Below are 18,380 nucleotides of genomic sequence, written 5' to 3' on the forward strand. Positions count from 1 at the left end.
GCTAACCCTAGGAGATGAAACACCAAAAGTATGTGGGCTTCATTAGGGTAAATTAGTACATCGACTTCCCAGGGTCATAAATTTGGCATACAATCTTCATTTGACGCATACGATACCTCATTAGAAAGATGAAAGGTCTATCTGAGGACTACAACTTTTGATTGCAAACTCTACCGCAAGCTACGAGTTTGCCGGTTTTCCAAACAAACATTGTTTAGAGCCTCAAAACGACTCTAGAAGTTCATGACCCGAAAAACAACCAAAAATAGTAAATTGTGCTACTATTAAAGAAAAAGAAAGAAACAATGGTGGGGGTCCAAGTGGAATAGGCAGGTGGCCAGCAATATCCACATGGATCAGAACTTGTATGGAAGGTTAGAGTTTAAATATTTTGGATCTACTTTTGAAATTCCCATTTGAAATACTATGGTCTGTCTTCTCTCCAAATCAACTGGTGGCACTCAAGATGGACTTTCTGAGCCTCAAAGATGGATCTTCCTCGAGAAGTTTTCAACAAAGATGTTCCAATAAATACAAAAAATGTTAACCTATCTAAGACTATTTTTCTGGACTAGTAAAAAACCTTAATTTCCACATCTTGCATTTCAAAAATTATAGTCTTGGAACCCAAAATTTCTACCCTGTGGACTTCAATATGTTTCCTAAATATCCTGAAAATTTTATAGTTTGAAACTTACTTGAAAATTTATATTGAAAATTCATAGATGACTCGTTTCTAAGTAATTTGAGGGCTAGTCAAAAGGTCTAACTTCTACTAGCTATATCTCATAAAGTATAATACAATTTTTTTTGTTTTTCCACAGTTAATTTGCTATCTTGAAAATTTCACAGTAAAAATTTTTCCAAAACAATTATAGCGAAAATTCTAAGATGAATCATTTGAAATGGGTTTTTATTAGTCACAAACCCTAAATTCCAGAGGCTATATCTCAGTAATTATCACGAATCAAAATTTGGAATTTTGGTCATATGTACCTCAATATTTCTTATCAATCACCTCAAAATTTCTTTGTTTGATACTTCCTGGAGAAGAGATTATAGTGAAAACACCAAGATGTCTTGATTGAAGGATAAAAACAATAGGATATTAGGCTTTGATACCAAATGTTACACAACAAACTTCAAAATAGCCTTAAATAGATAGAGAAGTAGCTCTATGTCTTGAGAAATAGATGTATGAATGAAAGACAAGCCTCTTTGAGGGAGAAACCTCTTTTCACAATAGAACAAATGTACAAGATGAGATGATTCTAAAACTAGGCCTCCTTAGTGTGTGTGTGTGTGAGAGAGAGAGAGAGAGAGAGAGAGAGAGAGAGAGGAGGGTGTTACAATTGCATTTAAAGGGTCTAGTCGACAACACTAATATATCAATAAAAATTAATTAATTCAATATATAGGTCTTTTGCATGGGGCTTAATGCTTAACATGGGGTTTTTTCTGTGGCTTAATAAGAAAGTGTATTCCTTTTACTAAGTGGTTTTTCTAAATCCTTGTGGTTGATCATGGCACATTCTTCTAGGTTCCATTTCAAGGCTAGTCTTGCATTTGTGGTTCATTCTAACCATCTTATTGAGATAATTTATGGTTGATGTGGGTGTGTGGGGATCTCGGGATGGATCTATTAGGACACATGATTGAGAGCCCCCCCTAGATCTATGCATGTATGTAACACCTTGGTCTAGGTGACTATTTTCCTAGCACTTTGGGTTATTTGCTATGTATTTAGCACTTTAGATAATGTGAAAACACCTTCAAGTTCACTAGTCTCATTCTACATATTTTTATGTACTTAAACAATTGATGGGCTGGTGCCTAGCCTTTTTGAGGGGATGACTCACCATCCCCATTGGAGCGCCCCCTCTATTGGCACCTAAGTCGCCTGACATGGGGATTCGGGACACGTAGGATTCAAGATTCGTGGTGTCGGATTCGGACACGTTGACCCCCCGGAACAGGACACGTAGGATTCGTTATATATTATTTTATTATATATATATATATATATATATATATATATATATATATATATTAAAAATTAGATATTTCTTACACAAATTTTAATTAATGATACAAATCTATTGATTTCAAATATAGATCTTCATCTATAGCTATTAGCATGCATAGTACATACAAAATTCAAATACATGTCAATCTATTATCTATTTCTTATGCTTGGGCCTCTTGCCACCATGAGAAATGTCTAATTTTTTAGTCTTGTTGGAAAATCAAGATCTTTGTCATTAATATCACCCTCTAAGCATTAATATCCAGAGGTATCTTTGTCATTACCTCTGTATTTGTATAGGGATCTTTGTCATTAATATCACCCTTTAAGCATTAACATAAGATAGAACAAGCATAACATGTCAAGTCAAGATTTTGTTTGAGTGATGCATACATTTTTAGGAGGGTCATGATACAGGAGTTCGACAACCAATGTCACTAACATCAAGGTACATAGAGGGATTGGTGCTCTTGATTAAATACGATTTCCATACCCTAATACATGACAAAATTCAATGGAAACATTGCAATCCCCCAATCCTAAAATCCTGAAAAACTGATAAGTCTGCTGGATTTTGAATGAAATCTAAAATTCTACTTTCTCCATATGAAATCCAATGAGGTTGGAACCACTCTCAAACATCCTGAGTCATTTCATGGTAATGTTAAAAATTTAAGTAAAAGGATGAAAATGAAGATTAAGGAGAATGTCAATACTAGGGCCTAGACTTGATCATTAAGCTGCCAAAATGCTTGCCAAATGAAAATATGTGTGGCTGTAATGACCAAATGCGGCCTTTTCAAACCCGTGCAGGTCACTTTTGCCGCCTAATGAGTCCTGGAAAACAGGACACGCTGCCAAAATTGTGACACAACCTCGGATTTGACGAGTCAGGAAAGGACACGACGTGTCATGGTTTTTGGACACGAATCAGGGCAGAATCATGTCGGACACGCTGGATTTGGGATTTGTGGGGCCTATAGGATGAATCCCGGTTATCTAGGTTGGCACATATTTAGGGACATATGTCACCCCTTTTGATGAGTCGTCGCCTTCATGATGCTGTTGGCATCTTTCCTTGGATGTGGAGCTTGCTTGAGGGTTTTGAGTCTTGACCCTTTACTTCTTGGATATGATCATTGGCATGCTTTGGGGAGTTAGTTGCACCTTGGAGACCTCATTATGGGATTGTTAGACTACTTTTGGAGGAGCCGTTGACCTTCTTGGAGCCACAGATGCCATATCTTCCAGCTTGAACGTCTTGTTTGCTTGGCCATTTCAGTTTATGAGGGGGCATCTACACTTGAGGGAGGTTGCTAGACTTCATTCCTTCCTTGGAGTCTAGACAATTGAGCTTTGACCTAGGCCTCCTCCTTTCTCTAAACTGTGTTTTAATCCACAGCAATTATTTGTGCAGGGTCTAAACTGCATTTTTCTTCCCATCATTTTTATTTGTCTGATTTTTGCCTAAGTATTGCTTAGAAATCCAGTTCCAGAGGTCAGACCTGCATTTTCCTTGCCTAGCAATTTACTATTGAGTTTGATATGTGATTTTATTCTTTAGTAACGTGATATGTATCAATATACTGTTAGGTTTGATATGTGATTTTTTTGCAGTAATGTGATACTTAACAATAAACTGTTCCTTTTGTGTCAGGGACGTGTTCAAGTTCTCCAGTTTGAACACCTCATGTGGCTTGCTCCAACTGGTTCTACAGAGGAAGAAGTACTTGAGGTACTGCAGCAGTTTGCATACCTTGTTCAGGGATGTTGGGTTGCAGCTAGTTCTCTTCGATACAATGGAGATATATGCAAAGTTAGAGACTATATTCTTCTCTTGTTCAATAAAAATCGGTTAGTGCGCCATGAGCAATTGGAAGAGCTAAAACTTTCCAAAGAAACTATAAGAGAAGTATTAGTGTCTTTGGCTGTCCAGAGACCTGCAGCTGGTGGCTGGGAATTTCAAGAAGCTACTGATAGGTCATTCATGAAGAACCACCAAAATATTGTCAAGGAACAGAGTCAGAGATGGTCAGAGAATGAAGAAGGGATAAAAAAAGCGGCATTTTCAGTTAAAATTGTAACTAAGGATAATATGAAATCTACCGAAAGTTCTTCACAGCATTCCAACACATTTGCCACTGACAGCAGGAAAGCTTCAGTGACAGCAGACATGAATGGCACAGCCCAAGGTGTTAAGCCAGCACAAGTCATAGATGGTGGTCAAGTTGCAGGAACAGGTGCAGAGAATAAAAATATCACTGGGAGGACAATGCCAGAAGAAACACGAGTAGCCCTCCCTGGGGTTCTACGTGAAGTATTGACTAATCGTCTTTGCAAGTAACCTTTCATCTTCCACCACAGCAAAATTAAATTAAATTTCCATTTATTAACTTCATTTGACTGTTCATTCCTGTTTTTCACTTTTATACAAGTTAGACACAAGAATGCCAGTTTTTCAATGTTGATCACTGAACATGTTAATCTCTAAACCACAATTTCTTCCTCTGCGCTAGATTCTATTGTTCACCAATTCTTCATCTATTATTGCTTCAAAGTTCTGAGTGATCCCTTTTGAGTATTTTTTGTTTTTGTTTTGTTTCATGAATTGTTTTTATGGTATTCCTGATGTGAAACTATCTTGATTTTGAGAAAATTTTGTCATTCTATGTGGACAGCTTGCAAGAAATTTGTCAATCTTTACGAAATTTGGCTAAAGGGAAGTTATCTGCAAAAAATATAAATCCAAAAGCAGTTGCTGCGGCTGTAGCTGCTGCAAAGGGTGCATCTGCACCTTTACCTGAGTTAACAGCTGTTATTAATCAGGTTGCTTCAAACATAAATGGTGTATACTTTTTGACTTCTCTGGGCAACCCAACCTTAGATCCTTTCAGGTATTTATGTTTACTTCTTCCCTGCTTATGTAGATGCACAACTCTTTGCATTTGTAATATGTATGCTAATGCACAATTTTAATTCAGAGATGTGGTTATCAAACTTCTTCGTACCAAGGGCCCTGGTACAGCCCTTCGTAAGGTGGACATAACTGAAGCATGTAAGATAGCACTTGGACGTGAAGTTCCTCAAGCTGTTTATCTTAAGGTGAGGGTGTGGCATGAACATATCAGTTTTTTCGTTTGGGTTTTAGATGACATTTTATCCTGCAAGGAATATGATCTAAACTGTTATTGAGCATCAGGATTAATTCTTGGAGAATTACTTATATAAGTGACCAGTACTTGCTAACATTTCCTTCCATTTTACAAGTCCATGTGGATATTGCTTGTTTGGAAAGAATGTGCCTCTTTAGAAATTACAGTGAATGAAGGTAGATATCTTATATAGAATGTTACAGATCAGTCTCATCCCTGAAACATAATTATTTATTACAATTATTAAGGGGGGTTAGCATGCAAATGCAGCCTACTCAAACTTTATGGAGATGGGGGTGATAATTCTCCTACTGGACAACCTAAATAGAGAGATGGAGTATGGTCATACCAAACCTCCCATGTGGCTGCAACTCACATTATTAGTGCCACTTGATGTTTATTGTCTTGGCTCAAGCAGCAGAGACTGACATCTTCTCATGTCAATGGCATGTTTATACTTTGTCTAAGGTCCGTGAGAGCTAATTCTAATTTACCCATGTGAAATCCCAATTATTTAATATCAATAAATATAACAAGGGAGATTCATATAGTTCAAGATCAAAGCACATTTGTCAGATATTTTGAACTTTAAATCATACCCACTAGATGAATTAAGCAAAATTGTTGCCCCTTACATGTAGAAAATATGGATTTTAACATTTTTGCATTCTTTTAAAAGAAAAAGACCATGTATTTTTGCATTCTTTTAAAAGTCACTGAATGGCCTTGAACCGTAACACAATATTTTTTTTTAATTTTAATTTTTTTAATTTCCAATTACACATTTTATATTTATGACTTTGAACCTACATAAATGTTTGTAACCATTGATTGTTGTGTTTCCAAGGAGTATGTTGCAACTTATTTTAGGTTTCTTAAATCATTTGCTCTCTTTCTTGTTTAGACATGCTTGCAAAATGTATAAAAGATGAACATACGGGAGAATACCATTTATATTTATAATCATTAAACAATGGGATCTGTTACCGCTCAAACTAGCACCCCCCTGTGAAAATCTTGACACTGTTGCTATGAGGGTAAGCACACTTGAGAAATGTACCATTGTCACCTTAGTACAATCTCTTCTTGAAGCCACAGGGGGTATCTCAATCTGTGAAATAAACTTGTAAAGTATATTGTTATCGACACTCAACAATCCACTTCACCACAAACACCACAATACAAGTTAGATAGACCAGTGCCAAAAACAACCTAGGATTATTCAATAAGGATTTTGGGCATCAATCCCTACCTGCCAATGAGGGTTAGGAGCTAATTAATAAATGCTAAATGGACTAGTTAATAAACAAAAGTCTAGATTAATAAAATAGTCTGTGAATTTTGTTCTAGACAGTAAATGAATATTTTTTAACATTTTTTTTTTATATATATTTTTGTGTCATTGTGTTATATAAATCTTAAGAAGAAAATAATAGGTATTATGGAGTCAAGGAAGATACCCGTCCAAAGTCGGTGTTTCTATGCTTATGTATTAGGGTGAAGGATTAGGGTACATAGAGACCAAGTAATCACTTGTATAATCAAGATAAACTATGAAAATCAAGGCCCTGAAAGAAAAGTTTCCTCAAAGGGAATAGCCTTCACCAAAAAATACCACAACCCTTTTCAATAAGCACTTACCATACCAAGGAGAATCTATGAGTAACAAACCCTAGATGTCCTCCATTGAGGTGACAAAATGTCGCCCCTCAATGGATCAGTTTTGCTAGCTAGTAGCAGTCTTGAATCATGCACAACAATAACTTCAATGAACCAAGAAAGTAATCAAGATAGAGAGAGCTCAAGGACGTTGACACCAAATACCAAATAGAGATCTTCTATTAATGACTTCCAAAATGTTCTTCAACAATTCACAACATTTGAAATGAGAGGAGGGCCTTTATTTATAGATGAAGCTCAGAACTTTTCATTATTTATTCCTTAATTTTAACTTGAGGAATCACTCAAAAGTGACTTGTCGTCAAAACAACTTGGAGACTATGTCAAAATACAAATAAATGATGCATTTACATGCTTGAAACCCTCACAAAAGAGGTGATAAAATCCTCCACAGGGAACAGCATCCTCCAAAACAACTCCATAAAAGTCTCAAATTAACCTTCAAAAAATTTCTCAAATCAATGCTTATGGCCATAACTTAGGCCGAGGTAGTTCCATGAAGCATGGGAATGACTTTCCATGTCCAAAAACTAGTCATAAAACCCCCAACAAGAAAAGTAATGTCAAACATAGAAGAACAATTTTTTTAGGAGTGCAACTTTCTACCAGTAATGTTTGGAATGCTTCATTTAGGTGCAAGTAATGCCCCTTTTGTCCACTTTGCTCCAACATATCTAGCTTGAGTGAGTGCAATGACCTTTCCAAAAGGTCAAAAATACTGCCTTTAGGTGGTTGGCTTGTCTTCTTGGTCAAATTAGTCTTCAATTAATGATTTAAAAAAATATTTACATCAGAATTTCACTTTGAGTGAGTGTCATACCATATTAATTAGTTGACACACCACTTAAGTGAGAATCATCAAATAAGCTTAAAAACACCCCACAACTACCATAAAATCCAACACGTGTGTGGCAGCATTTTAATCAGCTGAAATATGCCAAAAATAGGAGAACACCCTAGCATGTCACTTGGCATGTGTAAGGGGTGTCCAAGTGGATGTAACTAGTCCATTTGTGCCTCAGAGAATGTGGCCTATTACCACCCAAATTATACATGGACGATAAAAGGCCCAATCCACAATGTACAATCCGAAAATAACCTTTTAGGATGGTCACCCACTGTCACCTTAGCAACCTGTCCTCTCACTTGAGGCCAACTCTTCTCCAACTCAAAGGGGGATACCCTAATAGGATTACTAAGGCTTAATCAAATGAATGCAAACTGATGTCGATAGTAGCTTTAGTAAAACAAATTTTATGGAGGTTTATTTAGGGTTTTTTGGAAAAAAGGAGAAAACGGGTCATGGAGGGATATGAAGATCAATGCCAATATCCTTCTAGGGATATGGAGTCTAGAGGAATCAAGTGGCAAGATGAGATTAAGAAGAAAACTCTCTTAAGTCGATTATCCATTTTTTTGGATTAGGGAAAGGTGTTAGATGTTAGAACCTGATAGGTAAATTAACCCCTCATCTAATCAAGGAAAAATTGTGAAATCATGGCCTTACTAGAAGGGATCGCTCCAAGGGGAGTCTCCAACCACAAGATCGATTATGGCATGAAATAGTATCAGAACCCTTACTAAGGAATTTTAGAGTATGGCTTAGCAAGGAGGATTAAAACTTAATCCAAACCAACAAAGGACAGTATGTGAGAAGAGCCTCTAAACGTCTTCTCTCCAGGCAACAAAATCTCCCTGCAAATGGATCAATCTTAGTAACCTTATGGTGGTCTTGAGCAATCACAAAAATGCTCCCATAAAGATATTTCCAATAAACTCTAGGGAGAGGAGTGCCCTCACAATCCAACCATGAGTACAATTGAGAAACCTCTCTTCTATTTATAAAGTGAGATCTAATTTTACAATAAAATATCGTTATTTGATTAAGTCCTTAGATCTAGCCTAAGAAAACTAAATCTAACTTCCCAATAAAATATCATTATTTGATATAATTCCTTAGATCTAGCCCAAGAAAGCTAAATCTAACTTTACAATAAAATATCATTATTTGATTTAATTCTTTAGATCTAGCCTTAAAAAAACTAAATCTAACTAACTTCTAAAATCAAGCAAACTAACACATCATGGAATAAAGTGGTCAATGAGTAAATGCCCCAAAAGGGTGGTTGATTGATCGAAGAAGAGACAAATGGTCCAAGATGCCAATGCCTAGCCTCCAAAATGGTTCAAAAATGATGTAAATGGTCAACATCCTCCTTGGTCCAGGCTTCAAAGAATGGTGAGGTGCCTTCCAAGTCAACAAGTCTTCTAATGTTCTTTTCTCTCTTGTGCAATGACCTCATGAAGTGTGCATACATGCCTCTAAAGGTGGGTGGTTCCTTTATAACAGCATCATAAATCATGCAATGCAAAGGTCCAACATCTCCAAAGTGTGTTCCAAAAGATTGTCGATGCCTATGCCTTGGACCAAGGGGTCTCCATGAAGTATGGGAATGACATTTTAATTCAAATCAGTCTCAAAACCACCTAACAGCTGCAACAACGTCCAATAAAAGGGGGCGGCCTCCGTCAGAGCAACTCAATAATGGCCTCAAATAATGCTCCAATAACCCCACATAATGCTCTAAAAGACAGCCCATGGTCATACCTTGGGTCAAGGCATTCCATGAATCATGAACGATGCCTTTACAAACTAAAACTAGGGCTATTAAAACCCCATCCTGCCAAGTGACGTCAATTATGATGAAATTATTCCTCATTCTAGTTATAATTTATTCCTTAAGTCAATGCTTCAAGGCAAGTCCACATCATTCAAGACATCTCAAGACAATACCACCTCATCCTAGTCTCTTATCCCAGTTACCAAATGCTGGAATAATTGCCCACAGCTTCCATGTGTGCAAATCAGCCCTCCACATCAGCTTATAAGCTGACCAATTAGGACAGTGCTAAACAATGATACATGTGGCATGCAAAGGAGGTGTCCAAGTGTCCATAAACAGCGCCAAAAGTGCCTCAGGAAGTGTGACAAATGTCTTGATATATGTGAACTTCGTTGGGAAATGTTCAACATACTTCTCCCAACCAATTTAGAAAGCCCATAAATTATTTGGATGGCTCTGAAATAGAAGCCATAAATCTTTGTGATTGGTTGGGCACCCAACGGTGGATGTTTTCTAGCTGTTGGTGATCTCTAATGGGCAACAAACACAGAGTATGCAGAAATCAATATTTCTAATGATAACTGTTCCTTCCATAAAATCTCAATGCCCAGTGGTAGCCGTTAAAGAAAATACAAAGAAATTCCTAATCAATGAAGTAAACAAATCAACACAATAAATCACACATACACAGAGGAAATGAGGCACTGCTTACCCTGGAAATCCAAATGGAAAAACCAGTATTCTATTGACTTCAGCCAGGCTCTTTACTATGCAGCATGTAATATCCCCAATTAATTAATTTTGTTAAGAAGAATTTCCATTTTTGCAATTTTGATTTGGTGAAAACCAATTTTGGCCCACAACTTAGGAGAATGGATAAATCAAAGGAAGATTTGATGTTTGGGTAAACAGAGGGACCAACTTTGGAGGAAAGGGGGAAATCGTGAAGTAGTGGAAGGTGGGGGCCACTCCATGAGGAAATACACATCCCTCGGAGAGCTTGACTTGGAGAGAGATGGAGGGTAAAAGGAAATTTGATGGGTGGGGCCCACAAGGCAAGAGAAGGGACAAAAATTATAAATAGGTGGAGCACTCATATAGGTACCTTTTGCTAATTTGACAATTACACTATTGTTGCTCAAGCTGTTTAGCTGGGACACAAGTGTTGTTTAGCACCAGAGCTTTCCGAGGGGAAATCTCACCCTTTCTTCGGTGGACCTTGAGTGCCACCCTAGGAAGGTATTGCCATAATTTTCGTGGAGGCTTGGGGAGCAGTTTCCAGGTGGTACGAGTTGCCCTTGCTTCAGACTGGACGCAGAAAAGGGAGCCACACAGTCTTGTGGGAGAGTATTCCGGAGGTGAGAGCACTGAGACTTTGCAGGTCCATTCCTTGGTCAATTTGCAGTAGATTTCCGGTGAATTTGCAGGCTTGGAGAGTGTGCTTTGCCCAGGTCAAATTTATCTTGCAGAGGCCTGAGCAATAGCTGTCCTGGGCTGCACAGTTCTTGGTGGAGATTGTCATGGCGAAAGATTGGCTGAAGGATTTGGGGCTGAATTGAGTTGGGGGTGCCAGAGAGTTGATTAGGGGAGATTTCTCAGCCTTTTTGGAGGGGTTGCAGAGGCATATTTCCTGCAGGTCGTATTTTCCAGGCAATGGAGGAGCCCATAGAATTTGGGGGTGATTTTGGAGCATCAAAACTAGACCAAACCCTTTCTGGGTTTTTTTGGGTTTGTGGTGGAGAGCCTAAAATTAATTTGGTAGAATTTTCTGGGCACCTTTGGAGGCTCAAACAATGGTTCCTTCCAGCCAGCAGTTGCTGGTAATTTACACCATTTTTTGGGTTTTCCAGGAGGTTGGTCTAGGCAGATTCCTTTCTGGGTTTGGATAAGTATATTTGGAAGAAGGTACAGCTGCATTTTCAGGTGATTACGGGCATCACAGAAGGTCATTCTCAACATTTCTAGTGCAGCAGCAGTTGGCAATTTCTGGGTCTGCATAGAAGGATATTGGGCTAAAGTTCCCTAACTCTTGGGGTCATCTCCCCCACTTGGGTTTGCTCCAACTTGCTTATGCAAGCCCAGGTGCACTTGTTCCTTGCTATATGTACTCCTTACAACTCATAATTTAATAAAATGGCTCAGCTTATTTACCCAACTTCTTGGTGTTTTTGATGGTGCATGTGTATTTATGATTTTATTTGCTATAGCCTAGTTAATGTGTCAATTATTAGTTGTAAATTTCAATTTGGAATATTACAGTGGTATCAGAGCCATGATTTTGGCCATCTGTGGGGTAAACTAGATCATGGAAGATTTGGGCATATATGCATAGTGACAGGTTAAACCATAATCAAACCATGGCTCAAGGAAGATTTAGTATGTAGGAATTTTGTGGTGGAATCTGCTGGAACGATTAGAGGTTGGTTCAGTTGAGGAAGGTGTCAGACCAGATCCATCCTTATCCCTACAATAGAGACACTAGAGGTGCACAGGCCGTGGGGATACAACCATCTACACCATGTGGGGAGGGTCGACAAAATCAGGGCATCGAATCTCTTTAGAAGGAGTAGACAGGCCAAGGACAGTTAGAGGGTGAGACCAAGAGGCAATTTTGTTGGTGGAGACCCGAATTTAAATATTAGGAGCCTGAGGAGGAGGTTGAGGGCACGCAGGGTTGTGAGAAGCATGTAGATACACCCTGCGTGGTGCAGGAGTCATCATTATTGGATACCTCTTTGATAGCATCGATTGACACCTTGGCAGAGAGAGTAGAGCATAAACTCATAGAGCCATTTGTTGATGAGGTGCCATTCCTAGTTGGATTCTAGGAGACATAGAAGTACCCGGAGCCATGATTGAGTTACCAAACGGTAGCCACCTACAACAGCATGGAGAACACATAGAGGGATGTGAGCTAGTCATGGAGGGCCAGTTCATGACTTATGTTGAGCCCATGGGGGAGGAGGACAAGCAGTCATCTTTTGGGCCAACCACCGATTTAGAGCAGAGAAATGCATAGATCGTCAATAGAGTTGCAGTACTTCTAGGCTATAGCTCTCTTTGGGCTTATATAGATGGGGCTTGCAAATTCACCTCTACAGATTTTATGTGTTGACCAGGATGGTGAGATGAGGCGACATGAGCTGCGCAGGGTGCAATGCTCGCAAGATGGAGGGCTTGTTTTGTGTGCTAGAGTTCGTGCATTCGATCCCTCTTTTGGGGTTGGATGGCGAGAGATTTTGAGTTGGTACCCGGTGGAGTGGGTTGGACTCATGGAGATGGTCATAGTCCGGAGTGAAGCTCAGTGGGAGCTCTTAGACACCGTGGGTACAGGAGGCCCAAGTTGACATTGGGATCCAGGTGGGGTTTCCTATCCGATATCAAACATGTGGGATGACTATGGCATTGATGAGGTAGTCGACCTAGTGATTGAGTGCACACATTCTTTAGGGGAGTTCTAGTCGACACTAGTGGTTAGGCAGTTTGTGAGCAAACCCCATGGGTTGTTTTGGCATGTTGGTTTCACATGGGGTTGCAGGATGATTAGCATTCTCTGGTAGGAGCTGGTTGGAGGAGGTGGCATGGGTTGGCCACCTGACTGAGCATTGTATGGAGACGATGTTCTCCCATTGAGGTATTGGGCTCATGGGTCATTGAGGGTCGACATAACAGAGATATCCCCTCTAGCAAGTGTGGAGTTATGTCGCTCAGGTCTACTAAGATGGATGAGGAGACATGATGTGTGTCATGGTGGGTTCACTAGCAGAGTGGCAGATACATTGGCACATGCGGGATACCATATGTAGGGTGGTACGACAATAGGTAGTGTTACACAGGACTGCATAGAGTTATGTGAATGTCGTAGGGTCCAGTGATATAGAGGGATGTGGCCTGATGCATACAGACCCAATTTTAGACCATAACATCCAGTGGTGTGTAGGGCTATGCAGAAAGGAGTAGTGGCTTGCAGAGGAGCATGGAGATGCATGTTGGTGTGCCATAGCATGTTGGTTTACACTGTGGAGTCGGAAGAGTGACTTGCATCTCATTGGGTACTTGCGGGGTGTGTCAGGTACAGTGACACAGGTAGGACACGAGACGATACATGATGGTACAATAGTAGTAGGGGGTATCCAGTGGTGTACATGTGTAGGTCGCAATGTACAGTGGCATGCCAAGGAGTACATGGATGCTTGGTGGTATGCAGGGGAGTATGATGTAGCAGAACGGGTTCTTGGAGCGTTGCCTCCAAGGAGACATATGGACAAGGACATTAGGTGTACCATTGGGTGCAACTCACCTAGGATTAATGGGGACGTTGTTGAGCATCTAGAGACACCATGTCTAGCGGAGATAGGTCTTTGATTGGGTTATCATATTTGAGGCTAAGAGAGGGACGTATGTAGGATTACTCCTCAGCATTCCGACAGACTCTTTATCATATCCTTGGGGACCTACCCACCCATCACCCTCCAGTGTTGCTTACAGTCGTAGAGTGTTTGGTTGTTGCCCCTTGATGCTCTCCGTTCAAGCAACATGACATGGGAGGCTCACCCTAGGCAGTTGGATGAGACACCGCATGACATGGGCAGGGAGGAGACTCTTAATTTGAGACACTTGGTGGGTGCATGAGCAAACTTATACAGGCTTAGCGATGGCATGGTTATTTGCCGAGGTAGCATATGTTCCACCCCTGGGCTCACACTTGGGGAGGTGATTGCGAGGGGGCTGCATGATGCACTTTCAGCGGGATAGTCTGAGGCATTACATGAGCATGAGGGACAGTGGATGGTAGACTTTATCTACAGGAGGGTGTCCAGACTCCGAGCAGTGTCCAGGCGTATCATCAGGAGTTGGGATAATAGATCTCGCTGTGTGGTCTGGCAGGAGCAAGGTAAATTGGCATGCGTCAGACATATTCTTGATACTTGGGGACCACCTATGGGATACATATAGGGGTCAGACATGAGTGTCGGAGGGGTTCTAGCAGGTAGCAATGCTATGCAATGGCAACCCATGAGGTGTGGGAGTTGTGAGCTCCCAGTGTGGTTGGGGGATCCAGGGATCTAAGTGGCGACTGTATCACTCCACTTCTCAATGGGTAGGGCTACAATGGAGAGTGATCCAATTCTTTCTCAAGTTGACACATGGGGAATCCCTGGGACCTTCATCATATGGCGAGGCAAGTTGTTGCTCAGGGTTGAGGCTAGTCGTGGAGGGGTGGACTCGAGCATTGCTGAGTTGCTCTTGTAGGTTGGGCATAGTGCTAATCATGATAGATATATTAGTTGAGCATTATTGGAGGGGAGGATCTAGTACAAGTATGTTGAGAAGTCAGGCATGACTGGGGTGTCATGATGTCAACATGATAGGTTCATTCTGTGATGGGCAGGAGACTTTGGCATATTAGGGCGTAACAGTTCAGCTACTCGTAGAGGTGAGCTGGTTTATATAGGGGAAGGTCATCCAGATCTTCCGTTGGGTTTTAGTGATTCGTTGATGGTGTGGGGGACTTCACTAGTGTCACAGGGTGATCAAATGGAGGAGATCATGGGAAGCTCAGGTGGATGAGGATTCAATCCCATGGGGATTAGATTGTATCATCAAGAGTCTACTCCTGAAGTGCACGAGAGGGACTATTTAGTAGAGCAGTTCCACGAGGAGATGATCAGGATTTTATTATACCGTGATGCTCTACTTAGCAGCAGTATGCAGAGGGCATCTAGTGCCCATGCCGGGCTGGGCAGTGAGTGGAGCGATGGATGCCTCATGTTAATCAAGATGACTTGGGATCGTAGAATCGAGCTGTTTCCCCATGGTGGGACAACACAGATCAGGGATGACTCGATGAAACATATGGGACCCCAGTATTGTTTGCAATGACTATTTGGGTCATCTGGCCGAGAGGGTGCTTGTTCAGGCATTGCTTGAGGACAAACAATTTTTGGTGGGGAGGACTATAATATCCCCAATTAATTAATTTTGTTAAGAAGAATTTCCATTTTTGCAATTTTGATTTGGTGAACACCAATTTTTGCCCACAACTTAGGAGAATGTATAAATCAAAGGAAGATTTAATTTTTGGGTAAAGAGAGGGACCCACTTTAGAGGAAAGGGGGAAATCGTGAAGTTAGTGGAAGGTGGGGGCCACTCCATGAGGAAATACACACCCCTTGGTGAGCTCGACTTGGAGAGAGATGGAGGGAAAAAGGGAATTTGATGGGTGGGGCCCACAAGGCAAGAGAAGGGGAAAAGATTATAAATAGGAGGTGGAGCACTCATTTAGGTACCTTTTGCTAATTTGACAATTACACCATTGTTGCTCAAGCTATTTAGCTGGGTCACAAGGGCTGTTCAACACCAGACAGTTCAAAGGGGAAATCTCACCCTTTTTTCGGTGGACCTTGAGTGCCACCCTAGGAAAGTATTGCCATAATTTTCGTGGAGGCTTGGGGAGTAGTTTCTAGGTGGTATGAGTTGCCCTTGCTTCAGACCGGACGCAGAAAAGGAAGCCACACAGTCTTGTGGGAGAGTATTCCTGAGGTGAGAACACTGAGACTTTGCAGGTCCATTCCTCGGTCAATTTGCAGTAGATTTCCGGTGAATTTGCAGGCTTGGAGAGTGTGCTTTACCCGGGTCGAATTTATCTTGCGGAGGCTTGCACAGTAGCTGTTCTGGGCTGTGTAGTTATTTTTCGTGGGGAAAGCTTGGCTGAATGATTTGGGACTGAATTGAGTTGGGGGTGCCGAAGGGTTGATCAGGGGAGATTTCTCAGCGTTTTTGGAGGGGTGGCAGCCTGATTTGAGCAATTTCTCCTAGAAAAGATTGGTAGGTTTTCTCCCGAGTTTGGGTTTCCCAAATGAAAATTTTGGTGTCTACTGTGCATGGTTTTTCTTCTAGATCGTTACTGTCTCTGTTGCAACTATTGTTGAAATTGAGTGTAATTGCTTAATGATGCTCTGAAATGTGCTAAAGTAAGATTGTATATCATTGGACGTAATTATTAGTAGCAGAAAATTTTGCTTGTCTAATTAGCACTAGAAAATCAACATGGTATCAAAGCGAGCTTAAGAAAGGCCATTGAGATCACCCCTTGTAGACACCTATTCTGCAGTCCTTAACTTGAAGGTTCTGTTTTGTGAAACTAGGCTGCAGCCCTAGAAGGGGACCGAAGGCCTTATTAGATGTGCCCAGACAGACGGAGGAGCTTCCTTTGCAAGGCCGAGGGTCTGTCCATAAGAAAGTCTACTGTGCATAGTCTGCTTGAAGTTGTGATACTGCCTCAAACATTTTGTCTATATAATTTTTGAAGTTCCTAATCATGATTTTTCTTATATCTAAAATTTGGAAATCAGTTGTGTGAGTACTTTCACCCTATCTGAACCTGCACTGTTCCCACACGTGCTTCACTTGATGTGTTTCATATACTATGACGTTGCTAAGCTTACACTATAGTGACAAGTTCCAACCAGAAATGGAATACATAAAACCGAAAGCAGGAACATACAATAAATGGAGCTAGCAAACGATAAATAGATCTCCAGGTCAGGTTTCGTAGAACATAAAAAAAAGTAAACCTACAAGTGCGACTTGGAAGTTTTGAGGTATCGGACAAAAAATCATTAGTAGCAAGATAAAGAAATAGCTACAATGTTGCCAGAAAGGAACTCTCCAATATTCTCTCTGTAGGGAGGGAAAAGAGGGATATTTGAAGACCAATATGGGGAAGTCTCCTCGTTATCGAACTTTGTTTACATTTAGTCAAACATTAAGTGCTAATTTAATCAGGATTATAACTACTTAAGAGTTATCCAACAGTGGGAATGTGCGAGGTTGTTTTGCAAAATTGGTCTAAAGTTTGTTTGATGTGAAATGGATGCAATTTCATTTGCATTTGTTTGGCTGTGTATTGTGTAAACTGATGTTATGTGTAATTGATGTATAGGTGATGAAGGAGCTGTGCAATGCAAGAGGAAATGGCTGGGTGTTGAAAACAGGAGACGGTAGACCAGAATAGCATTCTGCCTATTAGAGTCTCATTCAGAAATGTCGTTTATGTGGTTTATTTAATGTTGTCAATTCACAAAAGTGGAAGAACTCCGCTATAATCTGATTATTCTGTGTCATTACCGAGGGGAAATTCTCTCATCCAGAAATGTAGTTTATGTGGTTTATTTAATGTTGTCAATTGACGAAAGTGGAAGAACTCCACTATAATCTGATTATTCTGTATCATTACCGAGGCCAAATTGAATCCACATCACCAGATTACTCCTCTATTTTGTCTTTTGAAAGAGGATAGCTCCATGTCATTGAGCAATTGAGTCAATTAAAGAGGATAGCTCCATCTCTTTGAGCAATTTAGTCAATTAATTGTTCATTAAAAAGAGAATTTTATCTTTTTGGTTGGAGCAGGAACTGCATATAGTTACAGATACATATTAAGGTTATGTAAAGGTATCTCGAGAAAATCTTTATTGTTCACAACAAAGTTGTGTGCAGCTGAATTCAGGTAACACCATCAGAATGCCCAAAGCATTTAGAAAAAATATCGTCTTTAACACTACATGTTCAGCTGGATTTTGCAATCATTATCCAATGAAGTTAAATTATTTGTTATTGATAGACAACAATTATTTGAAAACGGTTGTTTACAAAGTACTACGTGTATAAAAAAAATTATAATCTTGGAGGTGGCTTTGTGGTCCAAGTTGTCAGGTTAATGCAATAGCATCCTCCCTCAATCCACTACTAACATCACTTAGAGGTATAGGACCTCGTTATTATTGTCTATGTGTTTGCATTTTTAATTACATATTAAACAAAAAAGTGACAAATCTGTTGTCAAGAAATTCATTCCATGATAATATGGCTATTATTGGTTTTTGAGCCAACTGC

The 18,380-nt window shown here is 40.1% G+C and overlaps 1 protein-coding gene across 1 annotated transcript in view; it reads left to right on the forward strand.

Annotated features, from left to right (window-relative positions):
* The window catches only part of LOC149201820 (SIN-like family protein), a 193,872-nt gene extending 175,987 nt beyond the window's left edge, over window positions 1-17,885 (forward strand). The window contains exons 10-13 of the mRNA XM_089403024.1: window positions 3,684-4,366; window positions 4,705-4,920; window positions 5,008-5,128; window positions 17,428-17,885. Of these exons, the coding sequence (XP_089259150.1) occupies window positions 3,684-4,366; window positions 4,705-4,920; window positions 5,008-5,128; window positions 17,428-17,499 (1,092 nt within the window). The 3' untranslated portion in view covers window positions 17,500-17,885. The remainder of the gene's footprint in view (window positions 1-3,683; window positions 4,367-4,704; window positions 4,921-5,007; window positions 5,129-17,427) is intronic.
* Window positions 17,886-18,380: the final 495 nt, after the last annotated feature.

The sequence above is a fragment of the Pinus tabuliformis genome, chromosome 2_1 (genome assembly GCF_031772625.1).
Source record: "Pinus tabuliformis cultivar Carrire ecotype Pingquan chromosome 2_1, CPIR1, whole genome shotgun sequence".
Lineage (NCBI taxonomy): Eukaryota > Viridiplantae > Streptophyta > Pinopsida > Pinales > Pinaceae > Pinus > Pinus tabuliformis.